Here is a 14,623-nt window from a genome sequence, read left to right on the forward strand (position 1 = left end):
TTCCTTTTCGTTTCGTTTCGATCCTTGTTCGAAAGTAGAATCGTAACGATGTCGGCGAAGGGTTGGTAATACCTTCGCTCGTGTCTCGGTTGAATTGACAACGATAGCGGATGTTATTTCAATACGCTGAATTCGTAGCCGAATCAATGGAATCGCGGTTCAATCGCGCAGTGAAAATCGCGCGAACCGTTTATTTAACCATGCATTCGTTTATACGGGCTGCATGCTTCGTGATCAAAGATAAAAACTGTGTCGAGCTAACACGGTTAACGTTAATGTAAAAATATTATTTACGAAAATCGAATTACGAATGCTGCGAGGATATTGGAGATACGGATATAAAACCGTTTCGAAACTTTCGTTCCTGTTTTTGAAATACTGCTTTTCCCAGTAGAAATCTCCAACGAGAAGACATATTGTATCGAAAACCTTCTTTTATCTTTTAGAAATTCAATGTATAATCTATCCATATTTTTGATATTTAAATTTAATAAATATTTTCAATTATTTGGGCAAAGATTGTTAGTAAAATATAGCGAAAAATGCTTAGTACAGATTTTTTTTCTGTTACACAAATCAATTGTTTGAGAGGAATTTAAACAAGCTGTCGAACGTATTAAAGATCCGTCGTATTTTCACTCACCTTCGGGGACATGTTGGCCGAAGAGAATCATGTTTACTCGTGTCTGGATCCCGATCGTATATAAGACTCCTGGTGGAGCGTCTAGTGGGAAATATTTTCTCGGTGAAAGATGCTTGCACGCCACTATTGGTTTTGTGGTTTCTTCCTCCTATCCTGCTTTTCCTTTATCCACCTACACGGGGCCTCGTTTATTCTTGCGATTCGACTGAGGTACAGCTTTTCCCAAAAACTAGAATCAAGCATAATTTTCAGAAAAATAATATTAACAAAATGTTAAAACGCTGGAAAATGTATGAATAAGACAGTTAAAAGGGGGTCACAGTAAAGCGGAAGGGTGGAATAAAAGGAAGAAGGATTTTAAAGTAGGTCGAGGAGGAAGGCTAACGCGACAAGTCGGGCAAAGTTGAAACTCCTGGAGAGTAGAGTAATTAATATCAGTTTAGCGGCAACTTAGAAGACGCAATAAGTTAATAAGCGGAGCCACCAACTTCCGTGTACCGATCCACCAACTTCCGGTTCCTGTGGGGTCGATCCAGAGATCCCTTTAACTAATTATTATCATCCCCTTGGTATACCGAAAAACCCTAAATTCAATCATTTAATATAATTATAATTTAAGGAGAAATTATTAGCTGCAAATTATTGAACTGTAAAATGGATTTGGCATATTGGAGTAACTAGGTAGGGCCAAATCCACTCTAGGGTTTAGTACTCCCAGAAATGTAGGTTGGTCCTCTATAATTTTAAAATTCCAAAATTCTAAATTTTTATAATTTCAAAATTCTAAAATTCCAAAATTCTAAATTTCTATAATTCCAAAATTTTGTGTATTTGGCCTATCTCACAGAAAGGTGCTAGTCACCCAAATCGCCAAAATTAGAAAGCAACCTTGCATCGCGATTGCCATCAGGCATCATCGATTCGATTAAAACCTGTACAAAAGATTAGTATCCTGGCAATTCCGGTGGCAATTTCACGTTCGATTCGACCACACCGAACGAGAGTAATCACTGCTTTGCAGCCAATAATCGTGGCCAGCCTGGGCTGGCGAAGCGGCAACACGCTGACATGTCGCTAATAGGTAAACACACGTGCATAAATACACCTTTGCACGCGGCACCGTTCGCCTGTAGTAGATGTAGTTCCGAAGCTGATTTCCGGCCGAAGTAACATGTAACGTATGATCTGTACTGGCGTCGAGGAGACACGGAAAGCTTAATACAGCCTGGTGTGCCAGCTTAAGGTATCTAACATAGTGTTTGCACGTCACGTTGCGCGAATGTTATGTGTCGTGACGCGACAGCGAGCGTGTGGCTTAACGATCGAGAGGGTTATTCGGATAGATAATTACCAAGGAATAACGTCTGTTCGATTCTTTCTTCGAAGGCTCGGCAAACATATCGGTTCTTCAAGTTCTCCAAACGGGTGCAGTCGTTCGAACGATTTCCAGGATGTATCTCAACTTTCCGGCCTGTTGTTAGTCGGCTTTATTTGAAAAGTTTCGAGAGGAAATGGTGTTCGAAGCCTCGAAGTTACTGAATGTCGCTCTGTGAACAATTTCGACACCATTAATGTAACTATCCGTTTACTTTAACACGTAAATGCGAATTTCTTAAAAAATTTCTGTTCCTTGAAGAATAGAATAGAACGATTCCTTGGACCTTAGATTCTTTCGATATCTCTGTTAACATAATAATTAATTCGTCAAGTGTTCTCGAGCAGGTGCTTGCCTTTCAAACACGAATAATCGAGCGGGCAACTTCGAGATGGCTGTGTACGAACCGCAACGTACGAACCGAAGCGACATTAAGGAGCCGTGAAAGGTATGCACAGGATTAAGCCGGATTAAGTGCTTTAAGGCGATGTTTGCACGTCCTCTAGCCCGTGGTTTCCCACCGCGAAGTAAATACGCGCATTACTCATATCTTGGTTACGTAATTAATCGATGACACCTGTAAAAGAAACAAAAGTATTAGTAAAAAAGCCTTGGAAATTAATAAAACAGTCTTCGAAGACGTTTGAAGCACTCAGCATTCATTATAATGAATAGAAAGTGGACGGATAAGAATGCAAAGATAAAAATCGAGCACCTAATGAAAGGACCGTAATTAGATCAGACCAAAGGTACAATGAAAATTACACAAAGTATTATTGGAAAGTAATCAAAGCGAGGCGCGATATAATTATGCGCATTAGCACCGCTGATATTTGGAGCAGAAACCTCTTAATGAAATTCAATAATTTCTCTTCTATTTTTAAGAAACATACCGATCTATGAATTAACGCGACGTGTAAGATGATGGAAAGTTTAAAAGCTCCTGGCTGATTGAAATGAATTGCTTATTCGTTTAATGGAAGCTGTTTTTCACGAAAACCCTTTTACCTGCTGAAATTTTATAAATAATTTACTATAAGATTCAAGGAAATTCTCCTCAAAATTGAAATTCTAAACGCTTCAAATATTAATGTCTATTGTGATGTTTGATTGGAGAAAATGAAATTTGAAGAATTAATATTGTTTGCGCGAACAGTGAGAGGCACAGTATCATTGTACGAGATGATGTATTCTAATGAGCATATCCGCGGGAATATCTATCGTTTCGCACGCTTTGTGTTCATATGCACGCGCAGAAACAGCCGGAAACTAATATCCCCGGTAACAAACTAACGATATATGTACACCGTAATCCCCCACGCATTGATTATCCTATCGGTGTAGAATTATTTACGCAAATGTAGCTCTCACCCGTCGGTCCTGTACTGGCGTTACCCCCGGAGATTCGATTACCCGACACATTATTGGATAAACCACTGCGAATTCACGCTTTCGTTTCATAAAGATTTATTTAAAACATGTGCAGAGATTTTCCTTTATTCGTGATTTTTAATCCTTTGTTCCCCTGCGCGAAGCTAAAGTCGACTTTGCGGCTTTGGCGATAAATTTCCATATTTTTGGAAAATTACAAAGTTCAAAGGATTAACGCAGGAAAGGTTAATTAAACTTGGCAGTCTAATTTAACATTTGACACTGATTGCACGTCAAAGTCTGATCACGCAACCCTAACTTCTTCGTCAAGGGAGAGTCCGAATTTACATCCTAGGGTCTTCAAAAATAACTCAAAGCGACTTTGAATTCCCTGAGCTTTACAAAGATTAATTTTGAAACGAATCAAAATTCAAATACGTTGGATTTAACGTAAAAGTTTCGATGCGATACGATTTGAATAAACGCATCATGGATACAGATACTTATGCAGGAAGATTTGCAAGGAAAACAGGAAACTCACAGTTAGTTATCCCAATTTCCGTTTCGTTTAATTGTGTCGGAACGATGCATGGTACACGGTTCGGTTTGCGGATAACGCACCCACACAGGCGAAGGAATACGGGAGATATGAAAGGCAAATTAACGCGAACGGATTTACCGGTATGTACCATTTCCAATCGTACGATTAAGGATGTTTGTCGAATGGAAATTACCTGATGATAGATTAATAGAGAATATCGAACAGCGTTTCAGCCAGGCATGGATTACTTTCAACGTTTCATAGACTACCTTCGTTTGAACATTAAATTGTTGAATATCGAATGACCAATGTGAAGATAAAAATAAAAAATATATATTTCAACAAAATGCAACACGATTGCAAATTGTCTGCACTTCCTGAAGGACCACATTCGAAGCCAATAGACTGGCTGGAAGCGATTACTTTGGCCAACTTCTGGCACGTACGTATCCCTCTTTCGAGGCTAGTAGTCAAAGTCAACGTGTTACACGACACAATGTTGGCGCTGTGCAAACCAACTCGAAGTAACAACAGCTGACCCGATTTTCCGACGTATCTCCTCTTTTACAGGGAAGCTTCCTTGTTAGAGCGAGTTAATGTAACTACGTGACACGAGGTACGGAAACAGTGGATTTCTCGAGTGTATAGAGCTTTAAAGTAGAAGGATGCGAATCTTTGGAGGAATCTCGAGGAAAATAACGTTACAGGTGAATATCGTACGAGAAGAGAGATGGAATGGTACCGAGAATGGTTCGGTCATTAAATCTGGAGAATAAAAGGTGACAAAACCGCGGGTACACAATAGACCTTTAGGCTGGCAAGCTCGATATACGGAGACGAAGGATTCATCGACAGGAAGTCGGTAGAGCGATAACAAACCCCTCTATTCATATAATGGCTTGGATGCCGGGATGAGAATCTCTGAACACCATTGACGAAATAGAAGATATCTCGGATACCCTGAGACCGTACTCTGTATTCTGGCTGCTTCTTCCCACGAGAGAGACGGCTTTCCATACGTGTATAATCGTTTCGAAAACTCTTTGGATCGAACACAGACGGACAACGTTTAATGCTTTTAAGCCGGTGGATTTTATCCGGGGGGATGCTTTTGATCCACCGCGCTTCGGCGAGATCGAATCTACCAAGCAAACGAGATCGCGAAATGAAATTCATAAAAATAAAAGAAACTGGTTTGCTTGTAGAGATTTGGAGACCGAGATGTTGACGAATGAAATACATTCGTCCGACTTCTTTTTCTCTATGCATAAATTTCAGATAACTGAAATCAGACTTGTCTTGTATTCGTAAAACGTTTCCTCGTCTCCTCCTCTTTTTATTTTGCACCATTTTCATTTAGTATATAAATTAATTTAATAAAATTGTATCTTATAACGAGGAATTTAATTTGTGTTCAGAGGATAATGAAGGATCGAATGGAATAATATTTGAAGCCCTGAGGTCACCTCCCTGAATATCTGTTATCTGCACTGTTCACCAACTAGTACAGAGTATCGTATCCGAACAAGTTCTCCCTATCCAACTAGCTATTTCAAACAATACTATTCGTTTTTCAACTACAATCAATTAAATCCCTTCCATGCGATTCATACAAATGTTAAATTTTATTTCCACAATTATATATACTCAACTTGGATAAATATATATATACGACAACGACGAATAAACTTATGAATAAAATAATAAATGTTTTGATATGTAATAAAAAGGAATAAGGAATTTACGGATTCAACGGAGTGATGGAATCCATCCAGTCATTGATGATCGATAACGATCCGGAACAAGGTATCGGTTTCCCCTCGTGGCAGCATATCAGGTCCGAGTTCTTCAATCCGGTGAATTTCCAGTTGATCGCGTTACATATTTTCGAGTACACCGCCACCTAATATATTCGATAATTATCAAAAGTATTAATTAAAAATAAAAGAAGAACTTACTTCGAGATTTTCCACATGGGCGTTCACTTTTTCGCAAATCATTTGCGGCGCCTTGTCTCTGCCACTTTGGGCCTGTATAAAATTATATTTATTTTTTTTTTATAGACTACGATGTGCGACACTTCGAAAATTAATTACTAACCAATGCGACGCACAATAATTGGCATCTTGCCTCCCCTTCGCTGTTGCACGTGACATTATATTGAAGAGGGCGTTCGATGATTGAGACTGACGATCCCGCCGGAAACACGGCGCATTCGCAGCCTCCCTCTTCGATGGCTCCTCGTCTACAAAAAATACTAGAAAATATTAGAAAAAAAATATTTTTTAAACTATTTAGTGACAATAGAAAAGCAATGACGAATAAATTGTATAAACGAATATTAGTGAAAATTCTATTCCATATAAAAAATAAATTGTTTTCAATCTTAAAAGTGTTTCAGTCACATAATAAAATTTAACAATAACGCGATAAAATGACTGATTTTAACGCGCACTATTTCCAATATTTTTCTCTTTCTTTCATTTTTTTTTAACAGCGAAATATCAACGAACAAAAGAATGAATACGATTGTTACATTGCAAAGGGCAAAACGGCGAACAACAGAACGAAATGTAGGAAACGATCCATTGTATATCGATGACGTTTTCCACGCTTCGGATCGATACAAGCACCAGCGGAGTTTCGCGAAACAGACGAACAATCGAGCGGAACTTTTCATTTATAGACTACGAGAATCCCTACCACCGTTCCCATCGAATACATGTCCGATCACACGATGCAATTGTCGTGTACGATACCCTCTGGACGTCTCAAATTTTCCATCGATAAGTTATGCATCGCGTTGCAACGTGAGAAACGGAACGAACCGGTGTCGAATGCCCGGTCTCTTCTATTCCAATCAAGCCTTAAATAACAGCTATCAAATGATTGCATATCGCAAGGCGAAGGATTAATTTCGATATTCTATTTGTTTAAAATAATTGCCGAGTCGAATAAAATTTGTATGGATATCTAATTAATAAAAACTGATTAGTCCCTTTCAATTGAAACGAGAAAAATTGATGAACGGTTGAATTAAAAAATTCGTGATAAGCCTGAATCTCAAATTGATCAAGAAACCAGAGCAATAATAATTTTATAAGTTCCCCAGAGCTTGAAAAGAATGAATTTATTCGCCATTTAAGCGTCGAATAATTATTTCTGATTTAAACGTCAATCCATCATAAAATCCAATGGAAAGACCATTTTCCTCCAGCAATTTCCCATCTGTAATTACTTTCCCTGGCCTTATATGCGACTAAGAAGAAAGGTTCTCGAACTTTTCTAGACAAAAAGAGGAAATCTGTGCAACAACCTAAGAAATGGAACTTATATTTGTCGTTGCAGAGAAGCTCAAGAAAGTTTAGCGCTATTCACAATGGCGAATTACTTTTTCAATGCGAAACAATAAAAGTTTTTAATTTTTTCGATAACAATTCTTAATACCTATTCATTTTAAATAATTGCCAAAAATAACCAATAAACAAATTCTAATGAAACAGAAATTCTATCGATCAACAAAGAGACCGGAAGTCCTCAGGCAGTACGATTCAAAATGAAGTTTATATAAGTTTGACTCTGATGATTTAAACAAATACCATGTATCTACGTTCTACTATTTTAAAAGTACGTTTGCATTTCGCAATATTGTAATTCTTCCCCTTTATATAAATTTATTGCGCATGAATATTGATAAATCTGATAAGAACGCAGAAATATACATAATTTCAAAGCTAGCAACACAGTGAATGCAAAAGTTGTTAAAGTTAACTGTAAATCGATACCTTGTTAATACTAATCACTGGTACACTTTTGTAATAATAAATTAACACTGTGTTAAAGCTTTAAAATTACATTCTTTACATGGACTTTTGTATTAGGCGCGATGCGCGAAAACAATGGCAATAAATTCGCGAGCAGTGCACCCGTTTTACGAAGGAACATGGCGTCTGTAATTAAAGGTGCGGCATATTCCGACTGATTGTAAATACGTAACTTACAAGTATACGATTTCTTGTTACAATTATCATAATGACATTCGCGATATCACGTTTTCGTAGACACGGGTGAGATTTGGAGCCGACTGTTCGATCACCGGCCATTCGTCCAAGGTGAAATCACGTTCTTCTTGCGCGAGTTCCAGGTAGATTTTTCAACTTCTCCGAAGTACTCCTGTTTTTATATGAAAGAAAATAATGATACAATATTCACAATAGTAGAAACGTACAAAATCATTGATTTTCATAAAAACCTTTATTAATTGTTGTGTGGATGCATCAGTAGCAACTTCGATCATTACGCATAACCTGAAAATATTGCGCAAGGTTCATTACTGATCGAGAGTTGAAATAAAAATTCCTTTTTTATTACCTAATCATTGAAAAAGAGGAATATCAAAGGCTGTACCCTTTTAGGAGAAACGGGGCGACACGGAAGTGGAACGTCTTTTCAAAATACTTGAATACACGACGGAATTGAAGGAAAATCAACTCGACCGAACGGAACAACTTGGGGATTGTCATTTACCGAGCTTAAAAGCAAACGTCGATGTCGCACTGAGTATGTGCGAAAGAGTTTTTCAAAGGGAACAGAACTTTGATACTGTATGATTATTCAATATAAAAAAAGATACACATATTAGAAACACTCTCATAAGTATCACTAATACATACATCCTATGATTTTGTAGGATACAGCATTAGAGGAAAACAGAGAACTGAGGAAACTAGAATGGGAAAAGTTTGTTAATGATATGAGCGATAAGTGTGAGAAAGTAAATCAAACTTTTGAGGAAAAAGAAAAAGAAATAAAAGAATTTTATATTGACCTGGAAAGAAAATTACACATTACACCATAAATTGATAACTATTTCATTTATATGCTTTAATAACCATATTCTCTATTTTATGATAACGATATAAAGCAGTGCCAATTCTGCATCTAGTACATAAAAATGTTATTTTGTTGACAATAGAAGATTTATTTAGAAAATATAAGAATGGTAGTTGAATCGATTGAAGACCCTTCTATAAAAATTAAACCAAATAAAAAGTTAATAGAATTTATTTGTAAAAATGTTAAGAAAACAAGCAACACTCCATCTAGTATTGTTGCTTTGAAGAAATCTACTAAAGACAACCAGAAAGATGTCTTACTTCAATTGGATGACATCAGATGGTTGAATAAGTACTTGGAAGAATACAGGACCACTAAAATGGAAAGTATCTATTTACATGAATTATTAGAGGAAGCTGATATACAACTACCTACACCAAAACTTGTACCAAGAAATCCTGAACTGGAAGCTAGGATACAGAAATTGAAAGCACAACAGAATGCTAGAGAATACCAAGCTATGACCAAAAGCATTGATTCTAATAGAAGACATTTTCCAGAGGACAGTATCTCTTACCAAAGTAAGACTTTAAAATTAAAACCAAGAATTTTTTAAATATATTTAATATATTCGTGTTTATTTCTATATTTCAGTGAAGCAAATAAATAGGCAGCTAATAGCTGTTGCACAGTTTGTATTTTCTGTGGTGGCAGGTTTTGTTTTTGGATTCAAGGGTGTGGAGTTAATAATTGGAAATTTAGATTTTGGATTTAGATTGTTGTTAGGGATAATCTGTGCATTGATCATAGCTTTAGCTGAAATCTATTTCTTAGCTATTAAATTAAATGAAGATGGATATGAAACTGTCCCACAACCTATGCCTAAAAAATTGCATCAAGAATAAAATTTTATAGAGCATTACTATGAAAGTGTATTCTTCTAAAATGGCTTTCTGCAATTTCTATAAAAACATGAAAACACAAGGAAAAATAATTTGTGAATAGCCAGGACATGAAGTGGCACAAGTGATGATAAATTGAAGGGGAAAACAGCATAGAAAGATCGATGAATTTATTTTGTTTTATATTATTATTCAAGCTAAAATAGTATGGAGCTTTTTAAGCTGTTGCACTGTGAAAAATAAATAAATCCTTTACTTTGTACATGTGGTTATAATTATTTTATGATATACCTAAATATGGAATAATATGAATATGTTTTAACACAAATGGCAATGTTCTATTTAGTTCTCTACTAATTTCTAATGAATACATATAAAAATAATATTGAGCATCTAAAATTATTGTCTGTGTTCCATCTAAATATCAAATACTAACAGACACTTGAAACATTATCATAAAACCAAATGTCTGCAAAGTTATATTGTTTCTTAGAAAATCAGAGAGCCTCTGTATGTATAAAAGTATAGATGAAAATAAACATCAGTTTCCTTATCTTTTAGTCTCATCTTCACTGTCACTTTTTTCACTGGCTTCACTTTTGTCGCTGCCTGAATCACAGTTACCATTTTCTTTTGTTTCATTTTCTTGTTCGCTATTCGAAGAATTGCCATCTGCTTTTCTATTATCACTATCAGAACAAGAATTCGTATCTGACTCACTATCACTGTCTGAATCTGAGCTGCTCTCAGATGAGCTCTGCGAATTCTTGGCAGCCATCATTTCCTTGAACTGCCTGACCGTTATCTTCCTGGGCATAATTTCCCTGAGAAACTCCAGTGTATCATTGGTTTGCACTACTTCTGCTAGATGTTTGTAGTCTAAAGAATTCCCTTTGTTGTTTTGTAAATGTGCCTCCTCGGTTAAATAGTGTATAAACAGTTCCTAAAAAGTTGATTCCATCCTTCCGGTTATTCAAATGCATTACACAAAAGAAATAATCGTTTCGTAAAGTATGCATATTCAAAGATGAAACCATCAATGGTAAAAATATTAAAGTAGAAATTTTTAATTAACCCGCGAAACAACAAATATGGAAGCTACTTGAATATACAAACTAATCACGTTTAAGCGTCACTTAACCCCAATGTTCCAACCTTACCGTAGCTTTCGTGACTAAATACAATCCGTCCTGTCCAATCGTGTCAACGTAAGGAGAACTTTTCATTATCGTTTTTACCCTTGACATGGGTAAACGTAATTCTTTCATTTTTGCGGGTGATCCTTGCGCAGTCATTTTTACAAACAAATTGATTTCTGCTAGGATCAAACGTAAACCAAACTGCAAAACACTGACGTACCCGTGTGACGCGCACCCTATCGGCGAAATAGCTACGGCGGACGTTTCAAAATATAGAAATTTTACTTTTTCCTTATCTACGGGCCACGCATTATCATTTGCGTAGCATTCGAGATAATAATTCTCTTGTATTTAAATGTTTATGTAAGATGATAAAAAGAACAGAAGCTGGTGTGACCTAATTGGCGCTTCGAGGGTATCGAATAAAATGTAATACTGTTACATAATAGTACTCGAATCATTATTGAGAGAAATAGTAGTCGAACATTGTTTAAAATCGCTGTACAATGGAAGTAATAATCACAGAAATTGAAGTAAACGACGTAAGATTCCCAACGTCCCTGTTGGCAGATGGTAGCGATGCTATGGTAAGATCTAAAATATTTATAATAAATAAATATAGAATTCTAATGCTCAGTATTTTAAATTCTAGCATACTGATCCTGATTACTCTTGTGCATATGTTACAATAAAAACTAACAAAGGCATCGAAGGATATGGATTAACGTTCACGTTGGGAAGAGGCACAGAAATCGGTATACATATTTAAATATTTCAAATGATATATTAAAAAATATAATAACTATGTACAATTTCTTATCAGTCGTCCAAGCGTGCAAATCAATGTCCTACTTGGTGAAAGGACAAAAAGCTAATGAAATCTTTACAAACTTTGGATCATTTTGGCGGAAGTTGACTAGTGAATCGCAGTTAAGATGGGTAATGTGACATACACTTATACACGCGTGGACATAGAAACTTAAGCATGTGTACAATGATTCTTTGGTTTAAAACAATAGATTGGACCCGAAAAGGGCGTCACCCATCTCGCTACAGCAGCTATAATAAATGCATTGTGGGATCTATGGGCTCGAATCGAAAAGAAACCAGTTTGGAAACTTCTTACAGACTTAACTCCGGAACAATTGGTCTCTGCTATAGACTTTAGATACATGTGAGATACGTTTTAAACAAACATTTTTCATGAAATATTTTAGTCAATTTCGTTTTCCTTCTCACAGCACCGATGTTATTACTAAAGAAGAAGCTATACAATTATTAAAAGGTAGCAAAGAAGGAAAAGCGAAACGAGAAGAAATTTTAAAGAAAAATGGCTACCCGGCGTACACGACGCAAGTGGGATGGCTTGGATACAGCGATAGCAAAGTGAAGGAGCTTTGCAATAAATTTTTAAATCTTGGCTTCACTTCGTTCAAAACGAAGGTTGGTCAAAATCTACAAGACGACATGAGGAGGTGTCAGATGATACGGGAAACGATAGGATATGATAATAAATTGATGTTGGATGCGAATCAAGTTTGGGACGTTAACGAATCTATAGAATGGATGAAACAGTTGATTAAGTTTAAACCAACGTGGATCGAAGAACCAACGTCACCGGACGATGTCTTAGGACACGCGAAAATCGCTAATGAATTGAGACCCCATGGGGTTGGTGTCGCCACTGGTGAAATGTGCGCCAATCGTGTAATGTTTAAGCAATTTTTGCAAATGAAAGCGATCGATTATTGTCAAATTGATTCCGCCAGAATTGGAGGAATTAACGAGATATTGGCTGTTTATTTGATGGCGAAAAAAATAGGAGGTAGGTCGTACAGATGATTACTATTGCTTGGTAATTGAGCATGGAATAATGATCTTTTATTTCAGTTCCAGTATGTCCCCATGCCGGAGGAGTAGGTCTATGCGAAATGGTTCAACACCTTCAAATGTGGGACTTTATTTGCTTGAGCGGAACCACCGAAAATCGAGTGATAGAATACATCGATCAGCAACACGAGCATTTTGAAGATCCTGTGGTCGTTCAGAATGCTTGTTACATGCCACCCAAACAACCCGGTTATTCGGCTAAATTCAAAGACGACTGTATCAGAAAGTATTCCTATCCAGATGGAGAACAATGGAAATATATGTATGAAAAAGGTATTTTTCATTGATCATACATAACTTAGATAAAGTATTAATGTACGAATTTTATATCAACTGTACATTGTTACTATTTTCGATATAAATATATTTTTTGCAAAATTAAAATGTTTGATTCTATAACCACAACCAGACTAATAACAAAAATATATCACAACATCCATAAAAACAGTAGACTGTGTATATGAAACAAAATTTTTACCTCTTAAAAATGTTACAATTGTTTCCTATTCCTTGATTAACTGTAATTACCCTTAATCTTGCCCTTTTATAGATCTTCTAGACCTCTATTAATAAACTATAAAATTTGCTCTATATTACTTGTTGGATTGAAGGTGTGATTTTACATAATCTACCTGTAAAATATATTAATTTATGTGCAACAATGAAATATATGTGAATAATTTCGTAAATTTTTGTATTTATACTTACACCTACAAACCAATATGAATCAGGCTTAAACATAACCTTTTTGATAATACTCATATTACTTATTGGAGAAATAATGTGTAAATGCAAATGATGCACTGTATTAAATGGTGGCCAATGAAACCCTGTCCGAGTTTCAGCTGGATTCAAACCTTGCATTTCGAACATCCTGTGCATGGTAGAGATCATTTTGTCATCTAAAATTGTCATTATCTACAGATATACATAATTTAAGCATCAACAGCCAATAAAGTGAGAATTTTGTAACTCTTACAAAGTTCTGCATCAGTTGGTTTCAGTTCCTTTGCATTGGCTATATGCCTCCTTGGAAGTATTAAATAATGATGCGTCGAAGCTGGATAAATATCTTTAATGCACACCATGTCGTCATCCTATAAAATATATTTAAAGATTGACAGTTAACCTCTAAGAAGAAAATAATACCTCTGACTATGCAATTTTTTAAGTAAATCAGTACCAAAAATAAAAGCCTCACAATCTATGCTTAAAACTTAGTAAATTATTACTGATCAATTTAAAATTATTACTGGACAAAACCTCGTTTGTTTCATACCTCGTATACTTTTTCGCTTGGCGCATTATTATTTATAATTTTACAAAAAATACAATTATCCACGTGAGTGGCCATGTAAAGTAATACTCTAAAGTTCTCTTGATAATTTATATAAAATTTATTTAAACTTCTCTATTCCTTGACAATCAAGTAAGTACATACAGTACGTGGCTACTGGTGGTTAGATATGCATATCTCTATACCGCAGTTGATCAGAGTCCATAACTGCGACGCGCATGTTGGAAGATGGTGGGGGAACGCAGCGAGCTCTCTGCCAATCGCTTTCCACTTCGTTTGGGAGTATCGCCAATCAGGGCGAAGATGCGTACTGGAGATGTGCGAAGAACGAAAACTGGTCTTTTCGCAGTTATGGACTTTGGTGAACTGTGATTCCATATAACTGGAACAAGCTATAGCTTTAAAACCGTAAAATGTACATATATAAATATTTAAGTACTTTGTTATACATCAGTCGAAGCGTTTTTTTTATCCTCTACAAAAAAGTATTAATGGACTTTTGTCGAAAATTAATTAGTTTAAAAGATATCTTAGGGAGAGATTGGGAGACCCAAGTATCATAGTAATTGTTTGCAGAGAATTAAAAAACGCTGCAAATGACATCAAGCAAAGTTCAAAATTCCAAAATT

The 14,623-nt window shown here is 36.0% G+C and overlaps 6 protein-coding genes across 7 annotated transcripts; 3 read left to right on the forward strand and 3 right to left on the reverse strand.

Moving 5' to 3' along the window:
* Positions 1-661: 661 nt before the first annotated feature.
* On the reverse strand, positions 662-7,484 carry LOC114874228. Of its 2 annotated transcripts, XM_029183333.2 has the most exons (6): positions 6,467-7,484; positions 6,031-6,175; positions 5,889-5,960; positions 5,676-5,833; positions 1,995-2,190; positions 662-872 (listed from the first exon to the last, which is right to left on the reverse strand). In XM_029183333.2, exons 1-5 carry the CDS (start codon positions 6,517-6,519, stop codon positions 2,121-2,123), a joined length of 498 nt encoding a protein of 165 aa, XP_029039166.1. In that variant the 5' UTR covers positions 6,520-7,484; the 3' UTR covers positions 662-872; positions 1,995-2,120. The 2 variants fall into 2 exon arrangements, with proteins under 2 accessions (XP_029039166.1, XP_029039176.1); XM_029183343.2 differs by lacking the exons at positions 662-872; positions 1,995-2,190 and adding an exon at positions 2,197-2,595.
* A 332-nt stretch (positions 7,485-7,816) lies between these two features.
* On the forward strand, positions 7,817-8,897 carry LOC114874220 (biogenesis of lysosome-related organelles complex 1 subunit 5). Its single transcript, XM_029183322.2, has 4 exons — positions 7,817-7,892; positions 7,992-8,074; positions 8,346-8,534; positions 8,621-8,897. The coding sequence occupies exons 1-4, from the start codon at positions 7,817-7,819 to the stop codon at positions 8,786-8,788; spliced, it is 516 nt and encodes a 171-aa protein (XP_029039155.1). The 3' UTR covers positions 8,789-8,897.
* A 32-nt stretch (positions 8,898-8,929) lies between these two features.
* On the forward strand, positions 8,930-9,930 carry LOC114874205 (transmembrane protein 199). The gene is made up of 2 exons (XM_029183296.2): positions 8,930-9,347; positions 9,421-9,930. Exons 1-2 carry the CDS (start codon positions 8,930-8,932, stop codon positions 9,669-9,671), a joined length of 669 nt encoding a protein of 222 aa, XP_029039129.1. The 3' UTR covers positions 9,672-9,930.
* On the reverse strand, positions 9,920-11,062 carry LOC114874210 (chromatin accessibility complex 16kD protein). The gene is made up of 2 exons (XM_029183310.2): positions 10,829-11,062; positions 9,920-10,611 (listed from the first exon to the last, which is right to left on the reverse strand). The coding sequence occupies exons 1-2, from the start codon at positions 10,961-10,963 to the stop codon at positions 10,219-10,221; spliced, it is 528 nt and encodes a 175-aa protein (XP_029039143.1). The 5' UTR covers positions 10,964-11,062; the 3' UTR covers positions 9,920-10,218.
* A 150-nt stretch (positions 11,063-11,212) lies between these two features.
* On the forward strand, positions 11,213-13,081 carry LOC114874195 (mitochondrial enolase superfamily member 1-like). Its single transcript, XM_029183269.2, has 6 exons — positions 11,213-11,394; positions 11,460-11,562; positions 11,631-11,746; positions 11,827-11,981; positions 12,049-12,632; positions 12,698-13,081. The coding sequence occupies exons 1-6, from the start codon at positions 11,314-11,316 to the stop codon at positions 12,982-12,984; spliced, it is 1,326 nt and encodes a 441-aa protein (XP_029039102.1). The 5' UTR covers positions 11,213-11,313; the 3' UTR covers positions 12,985-13,081.
* On the reverse strand, positions 13,001-14,198 carry LOC114874234 (adenosine 5'-monophosphoramidase HINT3-like). Its single transcript, XM_029183348.2, has 4 exons — positions 13,977-14,198; positions 13,677-13,794; positions 13,406-13,599; positions 13,001-13,329 (listed from the first exon to the last, which is right to left on the reverse strand). The coding sequence occupies exons 1-4, from the start codon at positions 14,049-14,051 to the stop codon at positions 13,291-13,293; spliced, it is 426 nt and encodes a 141-aa protein (XP_029039181.1). The 5' UTR covers positions 14,052-14,198; the 3' UTR covers positions 13,001-13,290.
* Between the last annotated feature and the right edge of the window lie 425 nt (positions 14,199-14,623).

Source organism: Osmia bicornis, chromosome 7 (assembly GCF_907164935.1).
Source record: "Osmia bicornis bicornis chromosome 7, iOsmBic2.1, whole genome shotgun sequence".
Classification (NCBI taxonomy): domain Eukaryota; kingdom Metazoa; phylum Arthropoda; class Insecta; order Hymenoptera; family Megachilidae; genus Osmia; species Osmia bicornis.